General features: G+C 40.1%; 1 protein-coding gene across 1 annotated transcript in view; it reads right to left on the bottom strand.

The window, feature by feature from the left end:
* Window positions 1-26843, bottom strand: part of LOC124163428 (cip1-interacting zinc finger protein) — a 92882-nt gene that overhangs the window by 49821 nt on the left and 16218 nt on the right. Inside the window, exon 2 of the mRNA XM_046540339.1 lies at window positions 1645-1815. Coding sequence (XP_046396295.1) covers window positions 1645-1815 — 171 coding nt within the window. The remainder of the gene's footprint in view (window positions 1-1644; window positions 1816-26843) is intronic.

The following is a 26843-nucleotide window of genomic DNA, read 5'->3' as shown; positions in this document are numbered from 1 at the left end:
ACAGTAGGTTTTCGCAGGTTTTTCACGCCCCCCTTCTTGTGTGGCGTTTTCCTGCAGTGGGTTTTTTCCAATAAGGCGGACAGTCAATATCCTTAGGTTTTTCCCACGGTCACTAATATCTTTTTACACTTGGTCAATGGTAACTTTGTTAACTTATTATTTTATTTTTTTATTGAAAATTGAACTTATATTTCTTTTTGTGTAATTTCATAAGTAACTTGACAATGTATTGAACTGCATATATTTCATGTTTGACGAAGGGTTAGATGGAAGATGGGAATTTCTAGTCCCTATCTCGCCCAGTAAAGACGTTTATTATCATTATTATTATTAAAATTACTTTGGCAAGTCGAATTATGCCTCGTGTGAACCAGTAGGCACCTTCCGTGTGTTTTAAACTCACGACAAGTCACGACAAGTTGTTCTCAACGAGGCTTAAGAGATGTGCTTACGGGCGGCTGTATCGGTTGCCTAGGTAACCGTGATGAGGTTTGGGGGTGGGAGAGTTTGTTGTCGGAGGTTGGTTAGCTGGCGCCGGGATTGCTCTGCAAGAGGCGGAAAAGTGGGCTAGTGGCACGGGCCGAGAGGGTTGGGGGGGGGGTGGGGGCGGTCCTCGGTTGCCATGGGGCCTTCGTGCACTGAGATCATGCATCCAGCCTCCCACGCCTCCAATTCCCCCCCTCCCCCCGCGATCTTCTTCTTTTTCTTTCCACGCTTCCAAATGACCTCGTCATGAGCAACTCATCTCGCCAAGGCAATTTGCACATTTCACTCTGCCCTCTATTGGGTAGTCGATGGACTCTGCATGGGGGAATGTGATTTACTAGGAAATTTATGTGCACAGTAATTACGCTACGTTTACCGAGCAATTTTAGGTCAATGGGAACGTAGACAAATAGAGGTGAAATCATTGTCTATTTTGCATCGAAAAATTATGTTTGATTTTGTTCGGGTATGAAGAGATGGTGTTCAATTCAGAAAGCGTGTTCAATCGAAAATTTTCTTTTCCTTGAATAAATTCAGAAAAAAAGTGCAGGACATTGCACATAAATCAGAAAGTTGAGCTAATGCGGCTCTTAACATATTTATTTTACATTCCAATCCGCAAAACTGCAACCATGCAAATGGAGTCCTACCTTTCGGATCGATCATAAAAAGTAACCAGGGAAACTGTATTAACTACCCTAAAATAGTTATTCCCCATCAAAACAGTTGAAAAAGATCCCTTTGAAAGCCGCGGCAGTGCAATGAGTCATTCGCATCTAACCATAAATAATGGAAAAGAGCTCCAATTATAGGTATAAATAAGCTTTCAAAATATTTGTAATGAATAAAATTATTTACCCAGTGAACGAATATTAAATGATATCGATAATTACACAATGCGCCTCATATTATTAGCTTCACTGTTTCATTTACATTACTTGAAGTAACTGATATGTAATATTTTCTACATATTGCTTTATATATTTGTAAAATTCTTTTTTTTGTATTTTTGAGTTTTTCTTGAGCTCTTCTTGATTCTAGACAAAACATCTATGGATGTGAACGCTTCCAATATGATTCGATTATTTCAGGACCTGGAGACATTTTAAAATCAGGGAATATGCTGGAGAAAGCCCCATAAGATGTTCATTTCCTTACCTGTGAGTGGCTGGCTTGCATCGGGACGACGACATGGTGCGCGCATGAGTGCTTGGCGGAGATCCATGCTGCGGCTAGTAAGAAGGCGCCCAAGATGGCGCTCGCCGCAACCAAAGTGACGCCAGCGATGCGCGCTACCTGCACAGCCGTGGAGCGCGGCCTCTGGTAAGCCTATTAAAAGAAAAAAATTATAAATTTACTATGCTCCAAGGCTAGATTCTGTGTGGATATCAATGAAAAAGGTATAGTTTGTAATAGTAGAATAATCAACAAAACAGTTACAGACAATAGCATAGTAGCCGTACAATAGAAATCAGTGGCGCAGCGAATGGGGGTTTTGAGGGATAAACCCTCCCTCAGAGCACCGATAAATTTTTAAGTTTAATACATTATACTTAATTGGATTGATTTTACCAATAGAATAGTGTAAGAATAAATAAATTATCCCTCAGAAAGCCGTAAAACTCACCATTTTGAACAATTTATCTAGAAATTCAGCAATTTATTAATCTCGCACCTACCGCTTATCCTGGTGGGCATTCCATACCCCCACGCACCCCGGTATTAGTTGCACCTAAACTAACCCCCCCTCCTTGCGGCGCCCCTGATAGAAACAACAATCAATATTAATGGCTTTTGGGGGTAACCCGCGTCAAAACTAAAATGGCCAACGTTTCCTCTCCTATACCAACGACCTCATTAGGGCTATCGACTAACATTAGCAAACAAGTCCCGAAAAATTTTAGGAATTTCACGAAATAGTTGTTACAACTTATTTTCGAAACCCAAAAGTAATTATGAGCATAGTCAACAGAAATATCGACCTGTATTATTGAAAACTCGACTATAGCATATCAATGGTGTGCATATTATTCTTGATTGATTTATCGTAACTGTCGAATAAAGGACCGCTAACGAAATAGCCAACTAAAGTCGAAAGACCTGTGGCAGCTGCTCAGTGTTCGAACGTCACTTTTGCACTTTTATTTCTAATAGTAAAACAGCTCCAAAACTATGTCTTTTAGCGTTGTCACAGCTAATAGCAAGATGCTTGGTCAAATTATGCATTTAGCTCGTACTTACGCTTGAGTAATGAGAATTTATGACCTTGTTCGTCAAGGATAAGTAGTCCGTGAGACCTTGAAATGAACATCTCATCATCTAATGTGTGTAACGTCTATCAGACTGAATTTATTCCAATCGAAAGCCTTTTCACAGCTTATCAATGACGCAATTACGCATGTTGTATCCCCCGCAGAATTGATATTGATCATAAAAGGAAAAAAATCGTAGACACTCGTTTAGCGACTCCTCCTTTAGCCTTGGCTTTAAAAGATGGTACAGCCTTGAGTTCCATTAGGAAATAACCTTAAGCGGGCTACATAATTACTCTCTTTTTAGAAGATTAACTGTCGCGGAAGAGGATACGGAAAATTCATTTTGTTAAGTGACCTCCAATCAACTCTCGCCAAAAAAAAGCCATGCACGATGGACTAATTCTATATTTTTTTAAACTGCATTATGGATGAAGAAAAAATATTTTCTGTGGAGAAAATAAATTCCGTTTGTTAAATAAAAATTTATTTTTAAATTAGTGATGGCTCATTGTGTTCAATGCGATGACAAAGGAATCAGTAATTACCTAATGGTGTCCAATCTAGCTCTCGTTCGAAAACAATGAATTTTTATCTCATCAGATGGTCATATTTTTGCATCAGGATACAAAATATCAAATTAAGAGGTTCGTTCCGGCACTTAAAACTAGCTTTCACCTTCCGCTGAAAAACCTTAATGTTCAAATTTTACGTCACTCACTGGTTGGGGCGATAAATTAGTAAGATAATGAATTTGGCCATTTCAAACCCAAGCGTAGTTGATGGATTGCCGATAAATATGACGCTCATTGTTTGTTAAGCCTACCCTTGATCTTCGCCCTGCTTGACCTATTATCCAAGGTTTTCTTCTGCAATAGATTTGATCGTGCCATTCGTGCATAAGTGCACCCTTGGTTTTTTCCGAGAGAAATATCATATTATATTACGAGAGTTGATCGTAGCGTGAATATTTTATCGCCATGTAAAATACTCATGCCATGATCAACTCTCATAATATAATATGATAGATCTATTGGATATGTACACAGTCAATGGAAAAGCAGTTTTACCCCGCGAAAAGAAGATCCCACTTTGAGCGACCCTAGATACCGAGTCGAGGTGGTTTTGAACTATTATCCTCCATTTTGAAGACACTGACTTTTCACGGTGCAAAATTCTGTAGATATAATGAGTTGTTTCAATTTCGAAAAAGCTAACTAATTATTTCAAATCAAAAGAAAGAGGCAAACAGAGATTACCACAGGAATCTTTCACGAATTCTATTTCAGTGCTATGTACTTACATTAACTGCTGCAGTATACTATAGCCAATCACGAAACTCTTCTTGTACAAGCTATTCGATAGATCAACTCGAATTTTCATCCTCAAAGAAATACTTGGCTTAATCTTGTGGTAGCTTACGCTATTTCACAATAATTTTTTCTTTCAATCATCAATGGTAATCAATAATCTTTCATTTTTTCTCTGTTTTTATATTTTCTATGATTTATAAATTGTTTATATAAATAATAAATACTAAATTATTGTAATGATAATAGTATTGCTTCTGAGGATTACTCCAAGGGCAAATTTACTACCTCATGATTTACCATCCAATCATTACCGGCTTTCTTAGCTGCTCCGTCTCAATCCGGATTGTAGTAGGGACAAATCATCCGAGACTCACGACCATTCGAGTGACTTTCACTCACATAGGACTCACGAAGCACTCCCTCACTCACGCCCCTCAATTAAAGCATTCCCATCACGAGTAATGAATGGCATCGCGATGAAATATTTCACAGAACCACAGCCGAGGAATGGCGTGACAATCACGTCCCGAGCGGAACACGAAGGGAAGTGAAACACGTCTCCAACCCAAATCACCTCGAGATACAACATGGCTTTCACATTAAAGCTACTCGTCATCTCGAAGGGGTAGGAACTCATCAGCGAACTCGTTTCATACCTCGTCTTATTTTCTCAAATTGGCAAAGTATCGATTCGAATTGTGTGTGCTAATCAGATCCTACCAGATGAGGGAGAAATTTTCCTATTTTTTGCTTACTCCTCTTCTCTAGTTGTTTTAAGTACGTAATAATTATAATTGAGATGAAGTAGACGTATTTAAATTTAACAGAAAGGTAATAAGCATACGATTTTCGGGAGGCTACTCTTGTATAGGGAGGGGTACCCCAACTCCTAAGTCCGTATCCCGTATTCATCTCAGGAGTTTTAATCCCGCACTCCGCACACTAGCCGTCCTCTACGACTTTATCAATACCAACATTTATGCAAGCTGCACCCTGATTTAAATACGTAAACCTCCACAGTCAAAAGAGAAAGGAAAACGGATTGTTCCAAAAGGTTCTCTAGTATAATTCACATGTCTATGTTCAGTGCTGTATGCTCGTGTTAATTGCAGCAGTATATAATAGCCCTTCACGAAACTGGTTCTACAAGATCGTCGATATGTCAACTGAAATTTTCATCCATAAAAAAGACACGGCTGAATTTTGTGATGACATACTCTATATGGCATATAAAATTAAGTGAAACGATGTAAATGCATGATTGTTGTATTTAAACCCACGGTGTATCCAATCACTTTTCTCATCTTTACTTGGAAGACATATATGGCTGACACTCTGGCTTCAGCTGCCATATCGTTGGGAAATAGTCGTTGGTACTCGCCGAATTTCAATACGTTTTCCTGACTGATTTGAATATCGAGTATAAAACCCACTTCCATGACGAAATACAAGTGGTATCTCCAACTAGGATTACTCGGATTATTCTTGGAAGAACATTATTTATCTAAGTTGCGATTAGATCCATCGCATTTTCAAAATAATATTGTGGATAAAGGTTTTGCGTAACATTACGAATCCGTCGCTCTCCGCCGATAACGAAATACCCGCGGTGTCGGAAACTAGGGTTTCGAAAATAGTCCTAGAAGAACATTATTTATCCAAGTTGCGATTAAATCCATCGCATTTTCAAAAGAAATATTGGTGTAAGAAGGTTTTTTTTGTACCATTACAATCCGTCGCAGTCCGTCGACGACCTCGGTGACCATGTTTTTGGGAGCGAGCCACTCCGCGGACCGTATCACGAAAACGTGTGGGAATAATGGCGCAATGCCATTATTTTTAATTGCCACCGGCGTCGCCACAATCGCCGTCTATACCCCCAACCCTTCCATTGGCCTCCCCCTTTAACATATCCTTTGTTCGATTCAGCTCCCACTGGAAAGAGTGCAGATATGTGAACAACGCAAGGGTTCAGCGCAACAGCCAGTGATGGAGCCCGCTTTATTTCCACCGGACGCCGGAAGCACCAACAATGAACCGTTCCCAACAATGGACAGGAGCCATCCTCTATATCTTCCGTCCGTATAAAAGCCAGGATATCTATTCCCCCCCCGCTATTTTGACATGAATAAGTCGCAGTTTCGGAATTACCTCCTTACCCTCATGTTCTGAGATCGTAACTTATCTGTGGCTGGGCAAAGGCATCATTATGTAAATGAGCTACGAAGTTTCCAAATATTTGCCCTTTTTAATGCAGGGAGTCATTCAGCAGAACAACATTTAGATGGAATTATTCTCTAGCAGAATCCCGCGAAAACGAGTTAAACAAACAAGGTATTACTTGGCATTTTAAGAATATTATTTTAGGTTATGAATGCTATCATCACAAAGCTCCCTAGGTCACCCTAGAATCTTATTTCAATGTCAAAACATGTACTTAACAATATTGGTTACGAAGAGTTTTAATTAATTTGGATAAAGTGAGCTATTAACGCAACAGTTTGTAGTAAGCAAATACTTCCCGAGTAATTATCGTCACTTACTCTGTCTGTATTTATGAATCACAAATAATTCCTTGGCAAAGGAAACTTTAAAGAATAAGTCGCCTTTTCCTAAATGCTATTCTGGATGAGACACCACGCAACTTACTGGCCAGTACACTTTCTTTTCGTATTTTAGCACAATTCCGGCAGCTGAAAAATATTTTGTCACCGAGCTATGTATAAAGTTTTCGTGAACGTTGCCATCCACTCCACGATAAGCATTTGAAGGTCGATTTCATCTGGACGTTAATACTCCGGGGTGGGTGTGTATTGAATGAAAGGCAAATATCCGGCTTCAAAGAGATCGCATCGCGAATTCCAAGCCATTAATACTCACGCATCGAAATGACAGTCACTCAAAGAGATTTATGGAGCACTTACCCACCCACGCCAATAACTTATGTACCGTCAACTTCAATAGTCGATTTGAAAGTAAAACGATACAAGACTCGTCAATAGTTAGGGAAGTTCGATGGACAGGGAAAACTTTCTCGAAAGGATCGTAATTTTACCCGATCAAAGATATTCTCCGTGACTACGCGATTCAAAACATGCAATGATTTTATCTTCCCAAATATGTACAAAACAAGGCATTCAGTGACGGCATACTGAAACATTGACGCATATAAATACAATAGGTGCTGATTGTTGAATGACGGAACATTTAAATTGAAATAAAAATTAAATTTCTCATAGAATGGGGCAGAAATTAGAGGCAAATTAATGTATTGTACGTATCATGACAGCAATGATTCCTCGGATATAAAAGAGAAGAACATAAAGGTATGTAGGTAACTTATTTTTTTGCTGTCGCAAATCTGATAGAATAATACAAACCTATTTGCAAATATTTTTAGCCCTTTTCTTTAATTATAGAATGTGTTTCTTCTACATTATCGCAGTCTCTAACTTAAGGGCAGCGGTATCATGGTGCCGGGACGCCGTTCTGGCACTGGTTAGCAAAAGAAATAATAGTCAAATAACACTTTTATCATTTTTGTTGTCTCAAAATTTCTAATGCATAAATTCTCAATCAAAACAAAAAATTGTCATATAATGTAAATAATAACTTGTAATAAAAATAGACTTGTAATAGAAACAGAGTAATATTTCAACTCTAAAAAGAGTTAAGGAAAGTCCCTTCCGGCACTGCTAATTTTGCCATGACGTCACTGCTTAAGGGCTCTATAAATTTAGGGGTTAACATTCTTAGGGCATTCATTTCCATTTTTGTCTGAAACTCGTCACTTGTTTTAAACTTACTCTATCATAGTAAAATACTCCGGCTGCATGTATTAGACCCTCGCGAACTTCTAAAATATGCAAATTTAACATCATTGTGTTCTCACGTCAAAACACATTTGAAATTCTTGAAATTGTCGAAAATTGTGCACTACTCTAGGAATTCCTAGATGGTATCAAACTTCTACAAACTAAAATCAAAAAGTATTATAAAACGAAAAATAAACACAAAATAGGACCTTTAGAGCCGGGATTGGTGCATCTTCTCAAGGTATAATCGTTGTCACTTAGCCCTTGTGTCGATCTATTATTCCCTTTCTCCTTTTCTGCTTGGAAAACATATACGGTGGACTTTTTCGGTAACATTTTTGATCCGCTAGCATATAGTGAATATTCCTATCGATCCCGGAAAACGAGCACTGAACCAACTAAGGGTTTATTTCAAACCATCACCGGAGACAAGTCACTGAATTTCTCTTCCCCACAACGAGTACGCACTGACGAGGCACACTATTGGAGAAAGTTTCGATAGCCATAAACGACCATCGTGCCATAGGACTATAAAACGAGGAAGGCCCGTGGAAGATGCTTGGATTTATAATAGGCGGACGAAAAACCGTGATCTACACGCATCATTGAGGAAATGAGATGGCAAGAATCATTGGGAAAGCAAGTAAGAGTCCATGGGAAATAATGGAGTATGCCTCCTCTTCACGTATCTTCTCTACTCTTCAGATGCATTCCGGGGGTACCATTTTCTCCACTTTGAGACGATGAACCCCAGGAGCGATTTTCCACCCACTATCCGCTATTTAGAATGAAAGTTGCATTTGAACACTCATTGAAATTCTTCGAAGGAAAGCTATTTATTGCCCAAAGCAGTGGAAAAAAGTGTGTATTTTGGAACAGTGGTGTAACTAGGAATATGCTTCGGGGGGATGAGGGGGCTTTGGGAGGGATCAAGGGGGTTAGTCGGGGCTACCCCCAGGGAACGGGGTTCATGAAATATATTGAAAAATGACATGACTGAATATGCATTTTACATCATTTTGGCACTTAAAATATCATTTATTACACCGCAGAAAGGCAAATCATAGTATTAACCCTTTGCGGCCCAACGTCGAGGCTGACTCGTCGCGCCCAGTTCTAGCATCAGATCCAACGAAAAGTTTAGCTCAACATCACAAGGCACTGCGATTATATGAGGGCTCGACGGATTTTTCATTATTTCAAGAAATATCACGTATCGAAAATTTTCCAAGAAAAAACTCTGATAGAACATGGATACTATTAAAACCAATGGATTTCTGCTTTAAACAATAAAAATAAGAACAATTAGAGCGCAACAATCAATCGTGTCAATTTTTTCGTGAAAATTAATTTGAAAAAATAATTTCATACAAAATTGGACCGCACATGGTTAATAAATATCCATAAAATTCAAATATTCGTTCATAAATTACGTCTCAAAATGCAAACAAAGTGATAAATGCAAGCTGAATAGTTGATATTCTGAAAGCTCAGTTCATTAAATGAAACGATTTAGATATTCAGGTGACAGGATGGAGGAAGCCTCATTGAAATAAGTTGGTCGGTCCCAACCTCTGCCCAACGCTCTCTCCCTTCGGAGATAAACTCGGACAGCTTGTGCCCGAGTGTATGCAAGTACACGGGGCCGATCAACGGCTTCGATACGGCCGCACAAAAGCCCATCGGTGGCATGATCCGAGCAATCGGCGCCTGGGATCTACCGTTAGCCCACAAAGCATTCGCTAGGAAAGTACGCGCCTACAATGCACAATGAAGGAACATGGCGTCCTGCGCACACCCGCTCATCAAAACAGGTGACTGAAACAATCACTTTGAACACATATTTAAATGGCTCGGTCTCTCCTGGAAGTCACTCAAAATAATATCGTACAAACTAGAATTCATGGAACTGTATTAAACCCCTCAAGTGAGTAATAAAATCATGCCCTGAAATATTTCTCTCTAGTCAAGAATGAACTAACGTCGTGGTGAATAGAAAATGATAAAAATAGTATGTATGTATCTATTTGAAGTACTATTAGCAATAATAAAATACCCTACTAATTAGAATATACAGAGTGTTTTTAGAAGGAAGCTACAATACTACAGGAGGTTGTAGGGGAGACAATTTTAAGCATTTTGAAACAAATTAATGTTTGAGCTAAATTGAACGAGTACCAACAATACCATTGCGCCATTTTTGTCCAATCTAAATTATTTAATGTCCTTAAAATTTCAGAGTATTATATAAAATATCAAAAAGTCTGGATAATGGAAATTTATCTTTTTTCATCGCAACTACAAAATGTACTCAAAAAATGTTTGCGTTGCCATAGCTCAGTAAGGCGTTGTGGCCGCATGTGTATGGACAAAAAATGCTTAAAATTGTAGTCCCTACAATTTCCTAAAGAAAGGCAACATTCCTACTGAAATACTTGTATATGCCAAGGAAGTGACGGGAAAACTAGCCATTACATAAACTTTATTGGACAGCGAAAGCGCAGTAAATACGCAATTTTTAATGAGTTATCCCATCTTCCTAATAATTAATAGCACAAGTACGCTTGTGAAAGATGCAAGTGAGATAACAGGTGCCCTTGGCTTCCTGTTCATCTGTGTTTTATGATCAATTTCCGTAAATACCGGTCTAGAACACGTCACGATGGAGCAATATCAACAAAATTGCGTAATTTTTATTGTGTTGGATCCATGCACTACCAAGAGATTTTTCAATGATGCACGACGCTATTTCGTGGTTAGAATCCTTTCCATAATTTGACGAGCTCATAAAAAAGTTAAATTTTTCACCTCGCCGTTAACCTCTGCCGCTGCGACTCAACACTCTTGCGACACTATAGGTATTGAAATAAAAATGCAGTGTCATCACAACGAGAATTCTTACCCATCTTCCCTTTCCCCATTGGATAAGTCCAACTTGCGTAATATTAATTGATGCTTAACCACAGTTACGTCATCGATGATTTTAAATTTTCTTCACATTAATAACTAACTCCAAGTTATGCACTCAACCAGAGTTTTGAAATGCCAATTAAACCATTAAATTTCAAACGTGTTAGATCTGTGATTTACTTGGTCAAAAGTTTTGGGGCTCAGGAATTTGATTAAGCATAATGTAGACTTAGGAAAAGTCAGGAGCGATGAGAATCATAAGTATTACTATTGCATATTACGCTTGAATTGTATTATTCTTTTGTGGGATGTGGGGGAGAGGACTGTAGAAAATAATTCCATGATAATGTACGATTATTTATAACTGTGCACGACGTAGTAATAGATCTTCACAGATGTGCCATAAAACTGAAATATTTCCAACCTCCGGCAATTCAACAAATGATTATCAACTCAAGCGTATAAACCTAGTGACTTACCTTAAAAAAGGACACTTGGCAGAGAGTGGATTTTGATAGTTTTGGTAGAATAGTTTGTTAAAGAATTCTGGGCAAATGGGATTATGGGTTTGTTGTTACATAACTTCACTTAATAATAAAATAATGAGAGTTCGGAATAAGGCCGTACCGAAACCAAAACTCGATCTATTCGAGCACCACCACTTTCAAGATGCTTATTCCTTCATTGAATTTGGTGGCGCGAAGCACGCACAAATGTTGTATATATTTTTATCATGCATGTAGCCTTCAATGCAAAGATATGACTCTGGAAAAGATGCATCTGCATAGGCAAAAGAGTGAGATGTAAGAGCCATTCACCAATTCTGGGTTTCATAAATATACTCCGGGCAGAGATGTCCAAAAATAGGTTTAGATATAAGATACCGGGGATGGTATTATCTCGATTTTCTCACAATGAAGTGGAATTACTCTTTCAATCCATATGAATGTAAAATCATCGCCTCGAATGTGATCATTTCATTTCCATCGCGGTGGCTTCCCAGAGATGAGCATCAGATCCCGTAAAAAAAACATCCACGCCGCTAACCCGGTGAGAGCAGAGCCAGAAGCCGGGACAGGATCTCCTTGCCGCTGGCCTTGTTTTATGGTGTCGAGGTGAGCTCTGAAATATCATCTTCAGGTATCTGTGTCTCCGCCCTTTCATTTTTCAACGGTCTGGAGTCAACGCCTCTCACGGGGCTGCAATCAAGCCATTTGAAAAATAATTCCTATAGGTCCATTTGCACGAAAAATATTTTTGAATAGCCATGTCACTATCGTAGTTCAGCTCAACTACGATAGGCTGATGCAGCCACTTTTTCTTTTGAGTGATCTCCATCCCTTTTTTTACTTTCTGTCGCATTAAAGCGGTTTTGGGAGTAGATGAATGTATGCTTGGTAAGAGTGTTATCAGTATAGCTTAAATAAACGTTCGATCTTCGTTTTAACGATAAAACATTAGGAGAAATATCGGAAAGCGAGTTTATAGGTTCAAAATGGACTTGTGCCGTGGCGTAAGTATGGGGGGGTTAGGAGATGTCTTTCCCCCCAAAGCCGGAAATAAAAAATAAAAATATTTTAAAATCTCGTTTGGATTTGATATATAATAACTGCATCTGCTTAATGTTTAATTTTAAGTGCAAAAATGAGGTAAAATGAATTTTAAGGCATGTTATTTTTTTAAATTGTTCCTTCACTCCCCGTTTCCTGGGGGGTAGCCCCCACTAACCCCACTCATCCCCCCAGAGAATATTGCCACTTGTCCACCATAGTTTAAAAAAATATGTACGTATAAAATATTTGCGGCGTGACCCAAGGTCATACTCCATAAATACATGTTTAATAGAACAGCCAATCCTAGATACCCCTCATATTTTTTAATAGAGGGGGAGATTAATGTTACTAAATTATCTCACCTGAGATGAATCATTCCTAATTGCAGATTTATGGATAATTATACCCTGAGCAAGCGATAGCGTTCTATCTCCAAACACAGGGTATGCATGTTTAGTTTATATATACTAAAATGCATCAAACATTCACACTTTAACGAATGTTAGCTACTTGGGTCATGAATAAACGCGGTCACGAAAATATAACGCATAAGTAGACTGAAGTTCTCACGTTGACTTTTTCGGTGCAATTTGAACTTAACTTTAACCTCGCTTTTCTGAAAAAAAAACTGCTGGCCGTAACGAAGAACTTTGATATGCATCTTTTGTTTCTCTTTGCTAAGGTAAATCCAACCTTCAAGCGAACGTTTGCTGATACTTCCTCACTTGAGACGCTACCTACACTTTTTCGTCGAATTTAGGCCACTGGCGTCGAGAAGAAATGTGGTCGCGAAAACATAACGTAAAAGTAATCTGAAATTCCAACGTTAACTTTTTCGGTGCAATTTGAACTTTAAACTCGCTTTTCAGAAAGAAAAAAAAACTGCAAAAATGACCATGACGCAGGAAAATTTTCACCAGCCAGTTCCTTAACTTCGAAACGTCCATGAAAAGGGCAATGCTCACCCAATGCTCCCATCTATCCATTTTGACCCGTGTTCACCTTTCTCCTTTTTAGCCTCTCACCTCGGCACAACTTTTCCCCTGTTTTCCCTCGGCGCCAAACGCAGTAGGCCTGTAGGGGACTAAAAAAAATAGTCCTCCAAGACAAACAATTGAATCGCTCCTCCCCGTGGGAAAGTAAAGTTTCTCTTTCCGTTGGGGGGATTCACCGCTCCCGACAATGTTTTACGCCCCTCAATAAGTGCACTTCATTACCCGAGCTCGTGTCGACGTTGCGCCCGCACGCCTTCGATTGTTACATGTCATTATTCTTTTAAAGCAGCCCCCGAGTAATGCTGAATGAGGACCTGAGTTCAGCGAATTTCACACGGGTATGTATAGGAAACAATCAGGGTTAATTTCCTGAGATTTAATATCCAGGAGCCCTAATATTAAAACTTGTAAAAGATATTTCTGAATATCCTTTACAAAATTCATCGTAGCTGAACGTCACAACAAATTTACGATAGCGAGGTAAATTCCCAGATGTGAGACAACAATGTCACCCACCGTTTCAAACCCGTAGCTAACAAGTATACTGTAAGTTTATAGCCTTCGTAAGGAAAAATCATTGATTCAATATGAAATAGATCTATCCCGGATATCCTAGACGAAATTTATCATAGATAAAGTTCATTACAAATTTTGGTAAGGACAGAGCAAGAAATTCCCAGAATCATGCATAAGGATGAAATCATGAATCAGAATGTACGATTATCCTTTTTAAACTGCGAGATCTATATTGTAATTAAATGCTCATTTTTATGTTCCTGGCACATTTATTGATTGATCAATGAAACTCGTGTCTTAAGTGAGTCAGCTCATGAAAGTGCCTTAAATATAATGTAATGTATATTATATATTATATCTAATACATCTGTATAATGTTAATATTATATCTGTATAATGATATAATTCTTATATATTGGGTACCTCAATGTACTTATACCCGGAAGAAATCACGGCCACCCGAACTTTATTATTAACTAGCTGCCCGATATTAACTAGCTGCTTCCTTATTTACCAGAAGAAACACTTGTAATCGCCAATTCGTTGCTATTCTCAATTAGTTGTAATCACTCACTGACGGCACCTATGTGGTCGGGGTGTATTTTTATTATATATTAATAATTATTTTTCTTAAGGGGACATGGCGTTGACCCAATTTTTACTCGAGGATACAAAAGGGATTCGAAACGTCAACTGTAAATGGAAGATGGTAAGCTCTCTCGAAAGTTTTTACTCCTACGTGCCTTACTACTTCCTCTCCGATGTAACCGAAACCATTCTTTTTTACTGCCGAGTCATGGCTGCAGCGGCCACAGGGTGAAGAGAGAGTTGTTGGTTGAATCGTTGGCTCACGTCTCGAAAGAATCTCACGCTTTCGAAGCAAGAGGATTAAAGGACTCGAAAATCCTTAGAGGAAGAACAAAGCAGCTCGACAGGGACGCCGAACCGAGGTACAAGTCGCCGAACCGAAAGGGACGAGTTCTCTTACCATAGGGTTTATAACAGCTTATATTACTACAGGAGGCCTCACTATTCTCCACTCCCGCAACTCCATTGATTCCCGCCGGTCGCTGTAAATAGTGGCGCTCCAGTCGCTACGATTCTTACCAACATGTAGCGCGTATCACGCAGGCTAAAACGTATATTGACAAGCATAAGCTGATTTAGGGGGGGAGTACTTCGCCCCCCCCCCCCCCCCCGAACGCTTAAAAAGTAGACAATATTATTTGAATACGGTTAACATTATATTCGTTTTATTTTGTGTACTACGGAGCCTCAATCATTTAATTTAATATTTATAACTTTCATATCAAAATAAAGGGAATATTCTATACAGTAATTGTATTTTGTTTATAACCTCAAATATGAGAAAACCTGCAGACCCTTGTTTCCCCCCAGAGAAAAAATCCTGGATCCGCCCCTGATGACAAGTAACCAAGCGACTGTAGAGCCACTGGCGGCCGGCGGGAATCAACGGAGTCGCGGAAGTGGAGAATCCCACATAGAATATGTGTTTCTCTTACCTCTCCTCATCCAAACTACGAAGGTGCCAAAGGTATTTGTCAGTAGTTGATAGATTACCATTGAGCATTGTAGATGGATTATGGTGGCTAGTGCTTGAAATGTCCAAAGTGCGATTCTCTGGTGAAGTTGTCGGACACCACCAAATAAAAATCCTCTAATGGCAAGTTGGTCCAGGAGGAAGTGTGCCTAACACTGATGCGAATGATTTTAGTGTTTCCATTCCAAACGGGTGATCCGCGATCGGAATTCGTTGGGTTTGAAAATGTTTATTCCGATGACGACATGAGCCCTTGCAGTTAGTCGTCAGAGTGAAAATATTCGAACAACAAATTCCGATCGCGTTAAAACTAATCGGAATCAAACTTTCTGAATATTAATCGAACGGAATAACTCCATTCAGTGACAAGTACAACAACTGAGGGAAAAGAACTGCCCTCTACCCTGTATGAGTGAATTTCACACACCCGTGGCTTAATTTGGGTGGGCTATACCCTCGTCGACCCAAATCAATCTTCGGATCAATCACCAAGATAATTTGACTCTTAATTTTGACTGTTACACCGATAAAGAATGAGATGTACTAGGGTGCCCTTGGATATGCCTCATACATCTCTTTTGAATCCTCAACGGCTTGGGGAAGGAAAAGGGTTGGATCTGGTGTGATTTATTATCTACCGAATCGGAGTAAGCGTTGACCTTCAGCTTTCTGGGCCGATGGTCAGATCTCTAAAATGCCCCGGTTCGCTTATTCTTAAGATTAAGTATTTTTCGGAAATTTGAGGGAAACTGACTCACTGCCCTTGGCATTCATCAGAAATAATACAGAAAATGACCTGAAAAGCGACCGTGGTTTGACTCCACTAACACCTATAGGCTACGATGCGCACGAATTACGCCTCTTAAGGAGTAGGCAAACTTTACCCCCGGAATCGATTTTTTTTCCGGCCACGATGTTCAGCCTATAAAAATTGAATTCTCTGAATTAATAATGATGTATATTTCTTGGGTATCTATCTGGGTGAGTCATGCGATCTGGTAATGCATTGAATAGATAAGGGAAAAGCGGTACCGCTGCGCTACGTAGATTGTAGCGATGCGACTACTAATCTTCACTAAACACTACCGAGCCGCTGTCATTAAAGAGCCACACTAAAGGGATTTACTTCCATTTAGAACTTACGTCCTTCATCGAGACAACGGCAATTTGTAACGCATTATATAGAATCTAGTCAACTTTCACCCGACCGAGGGAAATTTTCATTTTTTTTATAGCAGCGTGTGGTTGTAAATGCGCCGACTGAAGGAGAGGAGTAAGCCTTTAGAGACGGGTTCCCAGAGCAACCACGGCTTCCCCCATTCCACGCAAGAGCGGATGCGGAAGCAGCCACGCTTAGCCGAGCGAACACAATGGAGCAAAAAAATACTCATAATGACAGACCTTTTTTTATTTAATCGTTAAGATGGCCAACCGTATTTTGTGGACTTCATTGAAATAGTAAAAGTACCAAACATCCTTGCAATTGCAACCCCAATGTCAACCGAGGCCTGGAAAAAGACTGAAGATTCAATATCAGACTGCACATTAAATGGCAGATTGCATAAATAAGCAGTAGATAACCCCCACCTTAGCATGCATAGTCGGGTCAGCAGAGCGGTCCAAGACGCTATATCCAGGTCGCAGTCCGGTTATCCGGGCGTGAGATCGAATCCCACTTCTGACAAACTTTTATTCTTTACGATAGTTTAATTACTGTTATTGACCTCTTCGAATAAGACTGATGGGAATGACTGTCAAATCGTGTAATGAACTAGAAAAATATCAAGATCTGTCTATTTTCCGAAGAAGTTAACCATATCTTACTATCGTCACCATATTACGGTACATCAGAAATAATAAAACAAGAGGAATATACTATATGACAGATATATTTAGAGTGACGTTTTTTCCGCAAACGATAAGATATTATAAGTGCAGCAGTAAGAAATAGGTTAGTTGACTGTTACTGTAGCTCACTACCTATCTATTCCTTAAAGCATATTTCTGAATTTCCTGATATTTCTAGCAGCATGTTTGCTTATTCTAGCTCCATGGGCAGATTTCCCTCATAGGTAGGATATAGTAGATTATGTGTCATATATGTATAGCTTACCTACAAAAAGCGTAATGCATGTTAATGGAAGTAAACTTTAATCTTCTGTTGCATGTTGATGAAGTTTCACTTCCTACCAAACAACTCTGTTGGTGGCTTGCAGATGTATAGCTTCTACTGCAAGGTGTGAAACTGGCCAACTTCCTTAAACTCGCCGATTCGTGGGCGCAATTCATTTTTTTCCTTTCCCTTCCAGGCTCATCGCTTCTCACTCTCTTATTTTTACTCAACCTCAAGTTGGGGAAACTCACCCTGCGTATTTTTGCCAGCCTCCCCCGAGCCGTGACTCACCGGTCCGGAAAAAAATATTGCGGTCACCTTTTAGGAGAGAGCTGTTTTAATCTCCCGCGCCAGGAAGTATTGAGAGGAACATAAGTCGTGGCTTAGTCGTCTGAAACGTTGGTGCCAATATTACTTTGACGCTCGTAGCGGGTGGAGAGCACAAGTTCGTTATAATTTTACCCCTTACTCCATGCGATAGAGGTAAACTACTAGAGTTAATTAAGTAGGACATAGATTAATCCTATATCGTAAAATAGTAAATGTAGCGTAAATGTTACGCAGTCCATTATATTCGCGAAAGTAACCTTAAATCCTCATGGTCGGGCGTAGTGGATGGTACATCTACTTCATCTTATCTACATTTACATAATACCCTGCGAGCCACCTCTAGGGAGTTTGGCAGGGGTTGACCAATCACCAACATGCAGCATGCAAGAGGACCGCCACATGCACACCGCGCGGTCATAGAGATATTACGCATACCTACTAGCAAAATATACATGCTTATTCTCTGAAAAAACTTGCCAATGTCATCCTAGCGAGTGACGCCATTAATCCTATCAATTGAGACAGCGTTGCTATCCTTAATAGTACGAGGGAAGAATGACATTTTAAATCTCTCAGTTTTGCAGTCCAATTTTTCTATTTTCTTCTCATGATCACGCCTACCATAGTACGGTGGTAAACGCACGATATGACTCACGTCGTCTAAGAAAACATCTTTAATTTTCCTAAGTTAATCCTATACTTTGATCTAAGCTCCTGTAAAGATTCCCATCTTAACTCATGTAACATACTGGAAACGCTGCACTTTTTGTCGTAACAACTCATCACAAATCTGGCCGCCCTACGCTGTACTCGATTGATTTCAGCTATTAGTCCTACTTCGTAAGGGTCCCATACGCAACATGTCTGGGTCATGTAACAACAAATCTGAGTAGCAAAATATTTGCTTCATTAAAACCACCCTGTCTAGGAAACTGCTTCAAAGTGAGCCTCGAGAAAATTAGTGTTTTACGTTCAAATTATCAATGAAAGAATACTTTGTTATTTGAAGATGAGTGATAATGGGAACACATTCGTCAAAGTGGAAAGTAGACGTAAAATATGAGATATTCCCTGACACCTTTATGTTAAGAAAGCCGTCGTTCCGAGTCCATAACAAGGAAAACCGCAAAAGAGAAACGAATAACGACCCAGATGTCAGTGCCTGGTTTTACCAAAAAATAATTTTCACTTGTCACCCGGAGATTTAATTCCTGTGCTTGTACCACGCAATTAAAAAAATTGACAGCATGCGAATAAATATAAAATTCAGGATACATAAATTACTCTGACCGCGATTCGAACCCGAATCTACCGAATCCGCGCCGAGCGGTGAAGCATCTGACGTAAATTCGGTAGAACTCGGTTCGGATCCCGATCGAGGCAAAAAAATTTCCTGCGCTGAACAATTGAGCAACCTATGAGAACGGGTGAATCCGCTAGGTGAGTCACCGGACTTTTATTTTGTCGATGAGGAGCGCATGGAATACAATTTAGGGAGGAAAATATTGTATTTCCTAATACACCCCCCTTGTGGACTAGGCATTCTGCATCCTAAGCATATTTGCGACGGGCTATTCAGGGCTTTTTTTTATTTAATTGAAACATCCAGGGATGCTTCCTGATGGATGATCCTATCTATAACTATATCACCTTTTATTGATCCTGGACTCTCTCCAGAGGATATAAACTACGATCTCACCTGTATGGCCACACATTAACTAGAAACGGGCTGATGAAAGAAATGCAACAGGTTGTTTGAACCAGTACCCTAACATATCGTATGAGTATCAACAGTAGAACGAATTTGATGGGATGCTAATATTAATTATTTCGTTATAATACGTCGGTCAATTCTTCATCCATCACACATAAAGTAAAAAGTGGGAAGGAATGTGAGTGCGATTCGATCCCCGCCTGGCCTTGGATGAAGCTGCCCGGGACTAGGGAAATCAGCCCGTCGCGGACAAAGGAAGGCCAATGAAAACATTCCTATAGTGGGTGGGTGCCCAAGATAAGCCTTGAGAAAGACTGTAACTCTGATTATAATCTGAGGATGGCAATAGAAAGCCTGGAAATGAACAGCAGACAGACTGTAAAAATGTCCAATTGTCCAAGGCGCTGAAACTTCCACTGGCTTATTGGGGTGCCGGCGTAATGCAGTCCTTAAGTTTTAAGTGCAAAAATTCCTTTCGGAGAGCATGTTGAGATAACTACAACATAATTTCAATACTGCAGGAAATGAGTGAGCATACTTAGAAATTTCCATGAATAAATCGCGGTTACGAACAAACGCAGTTTTTTTTGCAGCTTCGGAATAACTAATTCCCGCCTACCTACTTCGCGTAGAAGAGCAGTGCGAATTCCTAAGAAGCACTTCTTAGCTATGATTAAGCTCGCTATGCAGGAAAAATTTTAATTTGATCCCAGAAAATCAAACCTCAGCGATCCCTTCTAAAATATACTAACATTTTCTCAACAAAATATTACCACAGCTTTTTACGTGAAGGAAGGCATAACTGCCCCCCTTCAAAATTTAATTGGCTAACAGTAGTGCATTAATCCATTTCACAATATAAGAAAAAATTTACAACAAACACAAAAACTAGCTAGAGAGGTGAAGAGCTGCCTGAAGACCAAAAGCCAAGAGGATTGCCGCTAATCCTACGCGGCAAAATGTTAAACAGACTGACTATTAATGAACTCATTATGGAGAGAACACAGAAATCGTCACCACCATCCTCCTGTTCTTCTCCTTTAAGCATGTGAAGTTTTCGGCCATTGGGGTGAGCAGTAAAGGATCTAACGGCTTCATTTATTTTTATTTAAATTATCAACGAATTACTTTCTTTCATTATATAAGTAAAGAGCTACGTTGGAAAATGCCCGTACTCCATTTTCTAGATTCATCATGTGCCAAGAGAAGGGTTTAAAATATTGTGGGTTCCACACATTTCTACGTAGGGATCAATGTGCTCTATAAATATTTTTAAATCACTGATACTAATATATTTTTATAATATAAAATTTGACTCTTTGGTACGATTGGCAATACTTGATATTCGATATGCTTCAGACAGTAAACTACGCCTTTTGCCTTTTTCATAAAATCACTTTTTAAACGTATCGCTATGCAGAATTTTCTCCGTCTGGGTGCTAACTAATTTCACGAATGCAGCGGGAGGACTTCTTAACACAATTCCCACTCCGACGATCTCCAATGTTCTCCCATCCACCCACGCACACGCCTATCGGAGAAACCATGGTGACTATAAGATATGAGGATGTTCCCTTTTGTGCGTTAGTACACCTCGCACCCCGAGTCCTGGAAAAAGATTGATCGCCACACCACCCAGGCGGCTCATGAACACTGCTCAGAACTTTTTAAAGGGTCAGAAAGGGTTGATTCTGCGTGAGGCCATACCTCCCTGTTATCTCAACAAGTTACACGGCAAACCCCCTCCCCGGATCCTCCATCCCGCCCATCCCTTGAGCACCCCCACCTTTTTTTACGGAGCCCGATGCCGACTACGCTACAAACAATCCCTCCCCCGTTGACCCCACACACACATACAGGTGCTCACGCACTCGATCGATATGATGCACAAGTGGCGGCGGAAAGCTTTCCTTACGCTGTTTCCGGACGTCCACAGTTCGGTCACCCTGTGGGGGGCTGTTAATATACAGAATATGGGCCCCCGTCAACATCTGCCCAAGCCAAATTTGTCTAGGTAATTGCATCTCCGCATGATTTTAAATGTGAATGACTTCACCCTTGCTTCTTATCATCTTCGTCACTTGCCTCAAAGGGTTTGTCCTATCACTCAGTTTGTCAGTGAAATTCCTTCTCACGAACTAATAGGACCTTCAGGGATTATGGGATCTTCGGTTATGGTATTTGGAGGAGACGACAGACAGCTGAGGTCATTTGCTTGAGGGAAGGAAATGGAAAGAAGGGTGGAGAGAAACTCGGCGTCGGAATTAGCCTGCTCTTAACGAAAGGCGCCAAGGGGACTACGGCTTTACGTCCCATCCGACGGACGGAGTGCTGCGCTTGAAATGTTCTCCACACAACATTCAAAGGGATCGGGTAGTCTCTGAAAAATTCTCCGGGGTTTTAACCTGAGCCCATGGGGTGGGAAGCCAACACTCTAGCCATTACACCTACCCGATCCCCTTATGGGATCTTCTCCGACCATAATTGTGTGAATCAAAACGTAATGGGCTGAATTTTTTACATCCCAGTATCGGACCAAAATGTCGCACCGACGAAGAGCGGTTATTGCCTTCCCTTGTGATGCTGCTAAAATTTTCTTACCGGCTCATCCCAAATGTTAAATCACTTCCAATAAATCACTGCGGGGTACTTCTTTTGTTCGTACATAAACAAGTGCTGTACCTAGATAATGGACTGAAACAAAAAGTGCTGATGCCGAAGATCCTGTCACTTTGGTTGGAGGAATTTCACTGAGATATAGGACAAACCTTGTGTGGCAGGTGATCAAGATAATGACGAGGAAACAAGAAAGTCATTACCATTTTAAATCATGCGGAACCTCAATTAGCTAGACAAAGTTGGTTAGACTGAAAATATGTTTTTACTCTACCTCCAATAAATTCGAACATAATTCTCACTACCCAAACAAAAAAAATGAAAACGAGATAAAAATAAAATATTTGCATAGTATCTATACCGTATGGACTGATGTAACATTCTCGCACATCTCTGATATTCTGATTGATATCGTTGGTAACTAGGCAACCGTGCGGGTGGCTCGCACACAATCATGCAGCTACAGATGTAGTTTTAGGGAAAACGGAGACACCCGATCGGGATGGTTGCTGTTGGAGACGAGATTAATCGAGGCCAGCCAAGGGGGAAGAGAGAGATCTTGGGAGTGTGGGGCGGGCACCGTTAGAGGCCTCGCGGGGGAGAAGGCGGCGGCTGCTGGGCGGATGTAGCCGAGTGGGCGGCGGCACATTGGGATTGAGGGCGGATTAATGCTATCATTACTATTAGCAGTGATAACATTTCGTGATTTCCTCAATTTATTCAAAAAAATGACTACCGGTTTCGGCCTTCATGCCATTATCTGGTACATTAACAGCTATTGCATTTATGTACTAGATATTTTAATTTTAATCACATTAACATTTAATAAATTAAATATTATAAAAATTACCATCGGTCTCGGCTATCAAGCCATTATCAAGTGCAGAAACAGCAATTGCTGAGTATGTACTTGATAACGACTGATAGCCGCAACCGGTCGTAATTTTTAAATAAACTCTGGAAGTCACTAAGTGTTATTATTGCTAATATGGAGCCCTTCCACCACGTTCAGGCCTCTAGTTTCGATCTAGTTATCATTACTATTAGGGAATCGAGCAAGCAACCCCTCTTCGCCTCCATAACCGAACAGCTCTCTATTGAGGAATCCTGTGGGTACTCTTGCACCCAAAAAGGACGAAAAATGCAATGAAACAAATAATGAAATTTATATTTAGTATATCGTAGTCTCATATTAGTGTCTCCAAGCTCATTCCGTTAGTTATGTAAAAATATTCCAATTAACTTATCCTGTGGATCTACGGCCTATAAAAACAAGTCTGGACAGAAAACCCTGATGGAAGACGACCTCCGGGACGGCCAAGGAAAAACAAGACTGTGCGGTCTGCATGTGGCGGTCCTCTTGCATGCTGGATGTTGGTGATTGGTAATCCCTGCCAAATACCCCAGAGGTGGCTCGCAGGGTATTATGTAGTTATAGATAGTTAGAAAATCATATACCCCAAAAAACATATTTGTGAGTCCCCAGTAGCAGAATGGGCGTAGATGGTGAAACCGCGAATATTACGAATGAGGATCCTCAGGTCGGCCTCTAAATGTGTTGTCACCCACCGTGCTTGTGAATGGGTTTACGAAGGTCGCCACTCGCGTCGCCGACGGACAAATCGATCCGAGTTTCACGGGGAAATATGGTAAAAATAGGAGCGTTAACCGAAATTTATCTAGATTATTATGAGATCCATCAAATTCATAACTTTTCAATGCTATTTCTGGCAATCGCAAACATTTTACGATAAAATATTGGAAAAAAAGTGGATCGCAATGCTATTCGCAGCATTTCGCAGTTCGCAGCGGACGTTCTTGAAACCTGATTAATATGCGACTGAAGTGGCAACAAAAATCAACCTTTTAAAGGGTTGTAATTGGGACTCCTCGGGTGAAACAATCAAAACATCGGGAAGCGAAATGCCTCCAATCGCACGTTTCGCCGTACTTGGTGAAATATTCACAAGGCCACCAGTATTGACGGGATTCAACTCTCCGACGCGCGGAGCTCGCTGATGATGTTGTTTTAAGCCATACCACCCATCCCCGCTGCTCGAGTCATGTCCCTATACGCTCGGGGTCAGCGTGCGTTGTGCGAATACAGATGCGGTCAATACAACTGTCGGAACGGAGTCTCGCGAACTCTCAGAGAGGTCAACATCACAGAAAACGTTTGAATCGGGACCACCCTGCACAAAGTGGCCGATTGGCCTAGCGTTATCCAATTGGAAAAAATGTGTTTATAATGCTTTAAATAACAGGAACCGTCTCATGAGCAATTTGATGTGCAAATACTCGTAACTAATGGGACCTAATGCACGGTACAAGTTACGTTTAGATAGAAAAAGACCTTTCAATTTGGAAATATTCTGAGGTATACAAGATGCTAAAGGTATTTTTAAAATTAAAGGTAATTTCATGATTGTCTAATATCACTAAAATATTTCAGTCCTCCACTTAACAGTGTTGAATAACATAGAGTTAGGACATAGAAATAGGTTAGTTTATTGATAAACAGTTAGGAACAGTTAGTTGGTAGAGTAGCTTACAAATTAATTGCATTCCTGAATGCATACTTCTGAATTTTCCTAGTGCCCCTAATAGCATGTTTTTGCATGTCCTAGCGTTATTGGCACATTGCCTTTAAAATTAGTTGGCACATGTTGTCTTCGCATGAATTCAAACACTGCCAAACACCCTATATGCGGCTCGTAAGGTATTATGTAGATATACATGTATACCGCTCTCTTCGAAGTTACACATTGGTCGAACTTTTCGGTTATGACTCTAGTTTTACTGCTAATCGTACAGTAAATGAAGAAGCGTCTGAAATTTCATTGAAACGAAAAGGCACACGCTGTAATGATGTCTAGGAGCGTAGATTACAAGTCATTCTAACTCCATTCGTAGTATTAGCTTAGCTTAAATTAGTTAGCTTTTTTTCGCAACAGCTAACATGAAATCCACCATATGGAGAGCGGAAGCGTTGTTGCTTTCGAAAGAAAAATTCTTAGATAACTTGCGAGAAAGTCGGCTGCACTCTAGGTTTGTACAAAAAATCTCGTAACATCAGTGCCATTATAACCATAAAAATATCATTACCGAGGACGGTGAAACTGCGGAATCTCTGCTCATTAGCCATCACAGAAAACGTCGTTTTACAATACTCGTTAAAGATCAACCAGAGGCGATGGCTCTGACTACCAGAGTGATTAAGTAAACCCGCAGGCAGTTATGGAGGTTAAAAATTTGCACAGGGTATACAAAGAGCCTGAAATACATTTACTCTTGTAACAATGAAACATTGACATTTTTTGTGTTAACGAGAGTCTACTGTGTGGAATGCTGTGGTGAAAAGATGAAGTGCACGCAGGTGATAATAATAATAATACAGTAAAACCCCTGTAAAACAATAGCACAATAAACGAGCACATGTCATCAGGGGCGTAGCTAGGAATTAAGGCTGGAAGGGGATTTAAGCGCAAATAATACTGGGGTGTCTGGGGGTATGGCATACCCGCCAGAGCAAGTCGGAGGTGCGGGGGCCCTCCACAGAAAACTTTTACGATAAAAGTGAGTTTTACACCTTTCTGAGGGATATTTTGTGAATCCTTACAATATACTATAAGTAATATTAGTACAATTAAGTAAAATGGATTTAACTTTTAAAAATTTCTGAGCTCTGTGGGGGGTCTTATCCTCCAAACCCCCCCCCCCTCGCTGCGCCACTGCATGTCATAGTACAATATACGAGTATGTCCTTTTTAATGACAATTTTATGGGGAAAACACTCAATGACACGGGAGCTGTAAGGTATTTGGTGAAGGAGTAAAAAGGGATGAAATCGGAAAAATACCCTCTAAAGGTCATAAACTATAAAACCCACTTCCGATCACTGACTCACCAACTGGCTGATTCATACAAATGTTTGGGGTGAACTAGACGAAATATGACGAAAAGTCAGTGAATCGACCCGATTTAAAATCGTTGAAACCCAAAGAAAATTTGAGGAAATGCTAAATTTTCTATCTTCAAAGCTGCTGTCACCGGCCTCTATGATTCAACTTTAGAGGAACCTTCGGGGGTCAAAAAATCGATTTTTCAAAAATAACAATCACCGATCTAGACCACATGATACGTCGAGAAACTAAATTTCAGACCGATGAGAGCAATTTTCGCTTCTTCGTGAATTAATACTTCAACAACAAAATACCCCTCAGCGAGCTAAAGAGAGTATTATGTTAATACCTGCATCCCATGTACCATTAAAAGTATTACGAACCTTAGAAAAAAACGACCGCAAACTGTGCACTGCAATATCGTCCCACCGCCGTAAACTTAACGTCAGAAGTAAAAAACATTACGGATATAATATTAATATATCCATGCAAAATGGGTAGGTGCGTTTAAAATCATCGCCCTTGTCTGTCTTACGGTTTTACAGCAATTAAGTAGAACAAGGATATCATAAAAGGATGAGCAACGACCACTTTCACCTTTGATGGTCTTTGTGTTGAGAAAGAAATTCATTCCTAATCAAATCAACGTCAATATGTACAATGATGAGAGAAACGACAAATTACATTTCCGGGAAATATTAGACGTGAATCCCTTTCCCATCACGACTAAGCAAATCGTGACATTTGGACGAAAGCGTGAGAGAGAG

Source organism: Ischnura elegans, chromosome 8 (genome assembly GCF_921293095.1).
Source record: "Ischnura elegans chromosome 8, ioIscEleg1.1, whole genome shotgun sequence".
NCBI lineage: Eukaryota > Metazoa > Arthropoda > Insecta > Odonata > Coenagrionidae > Ischnura > Ischnura elegans.
Note: the sequence above shows the minus strand (reverse complement) of the source record. Positions and strands in the feature narration are given on the sequence as shown.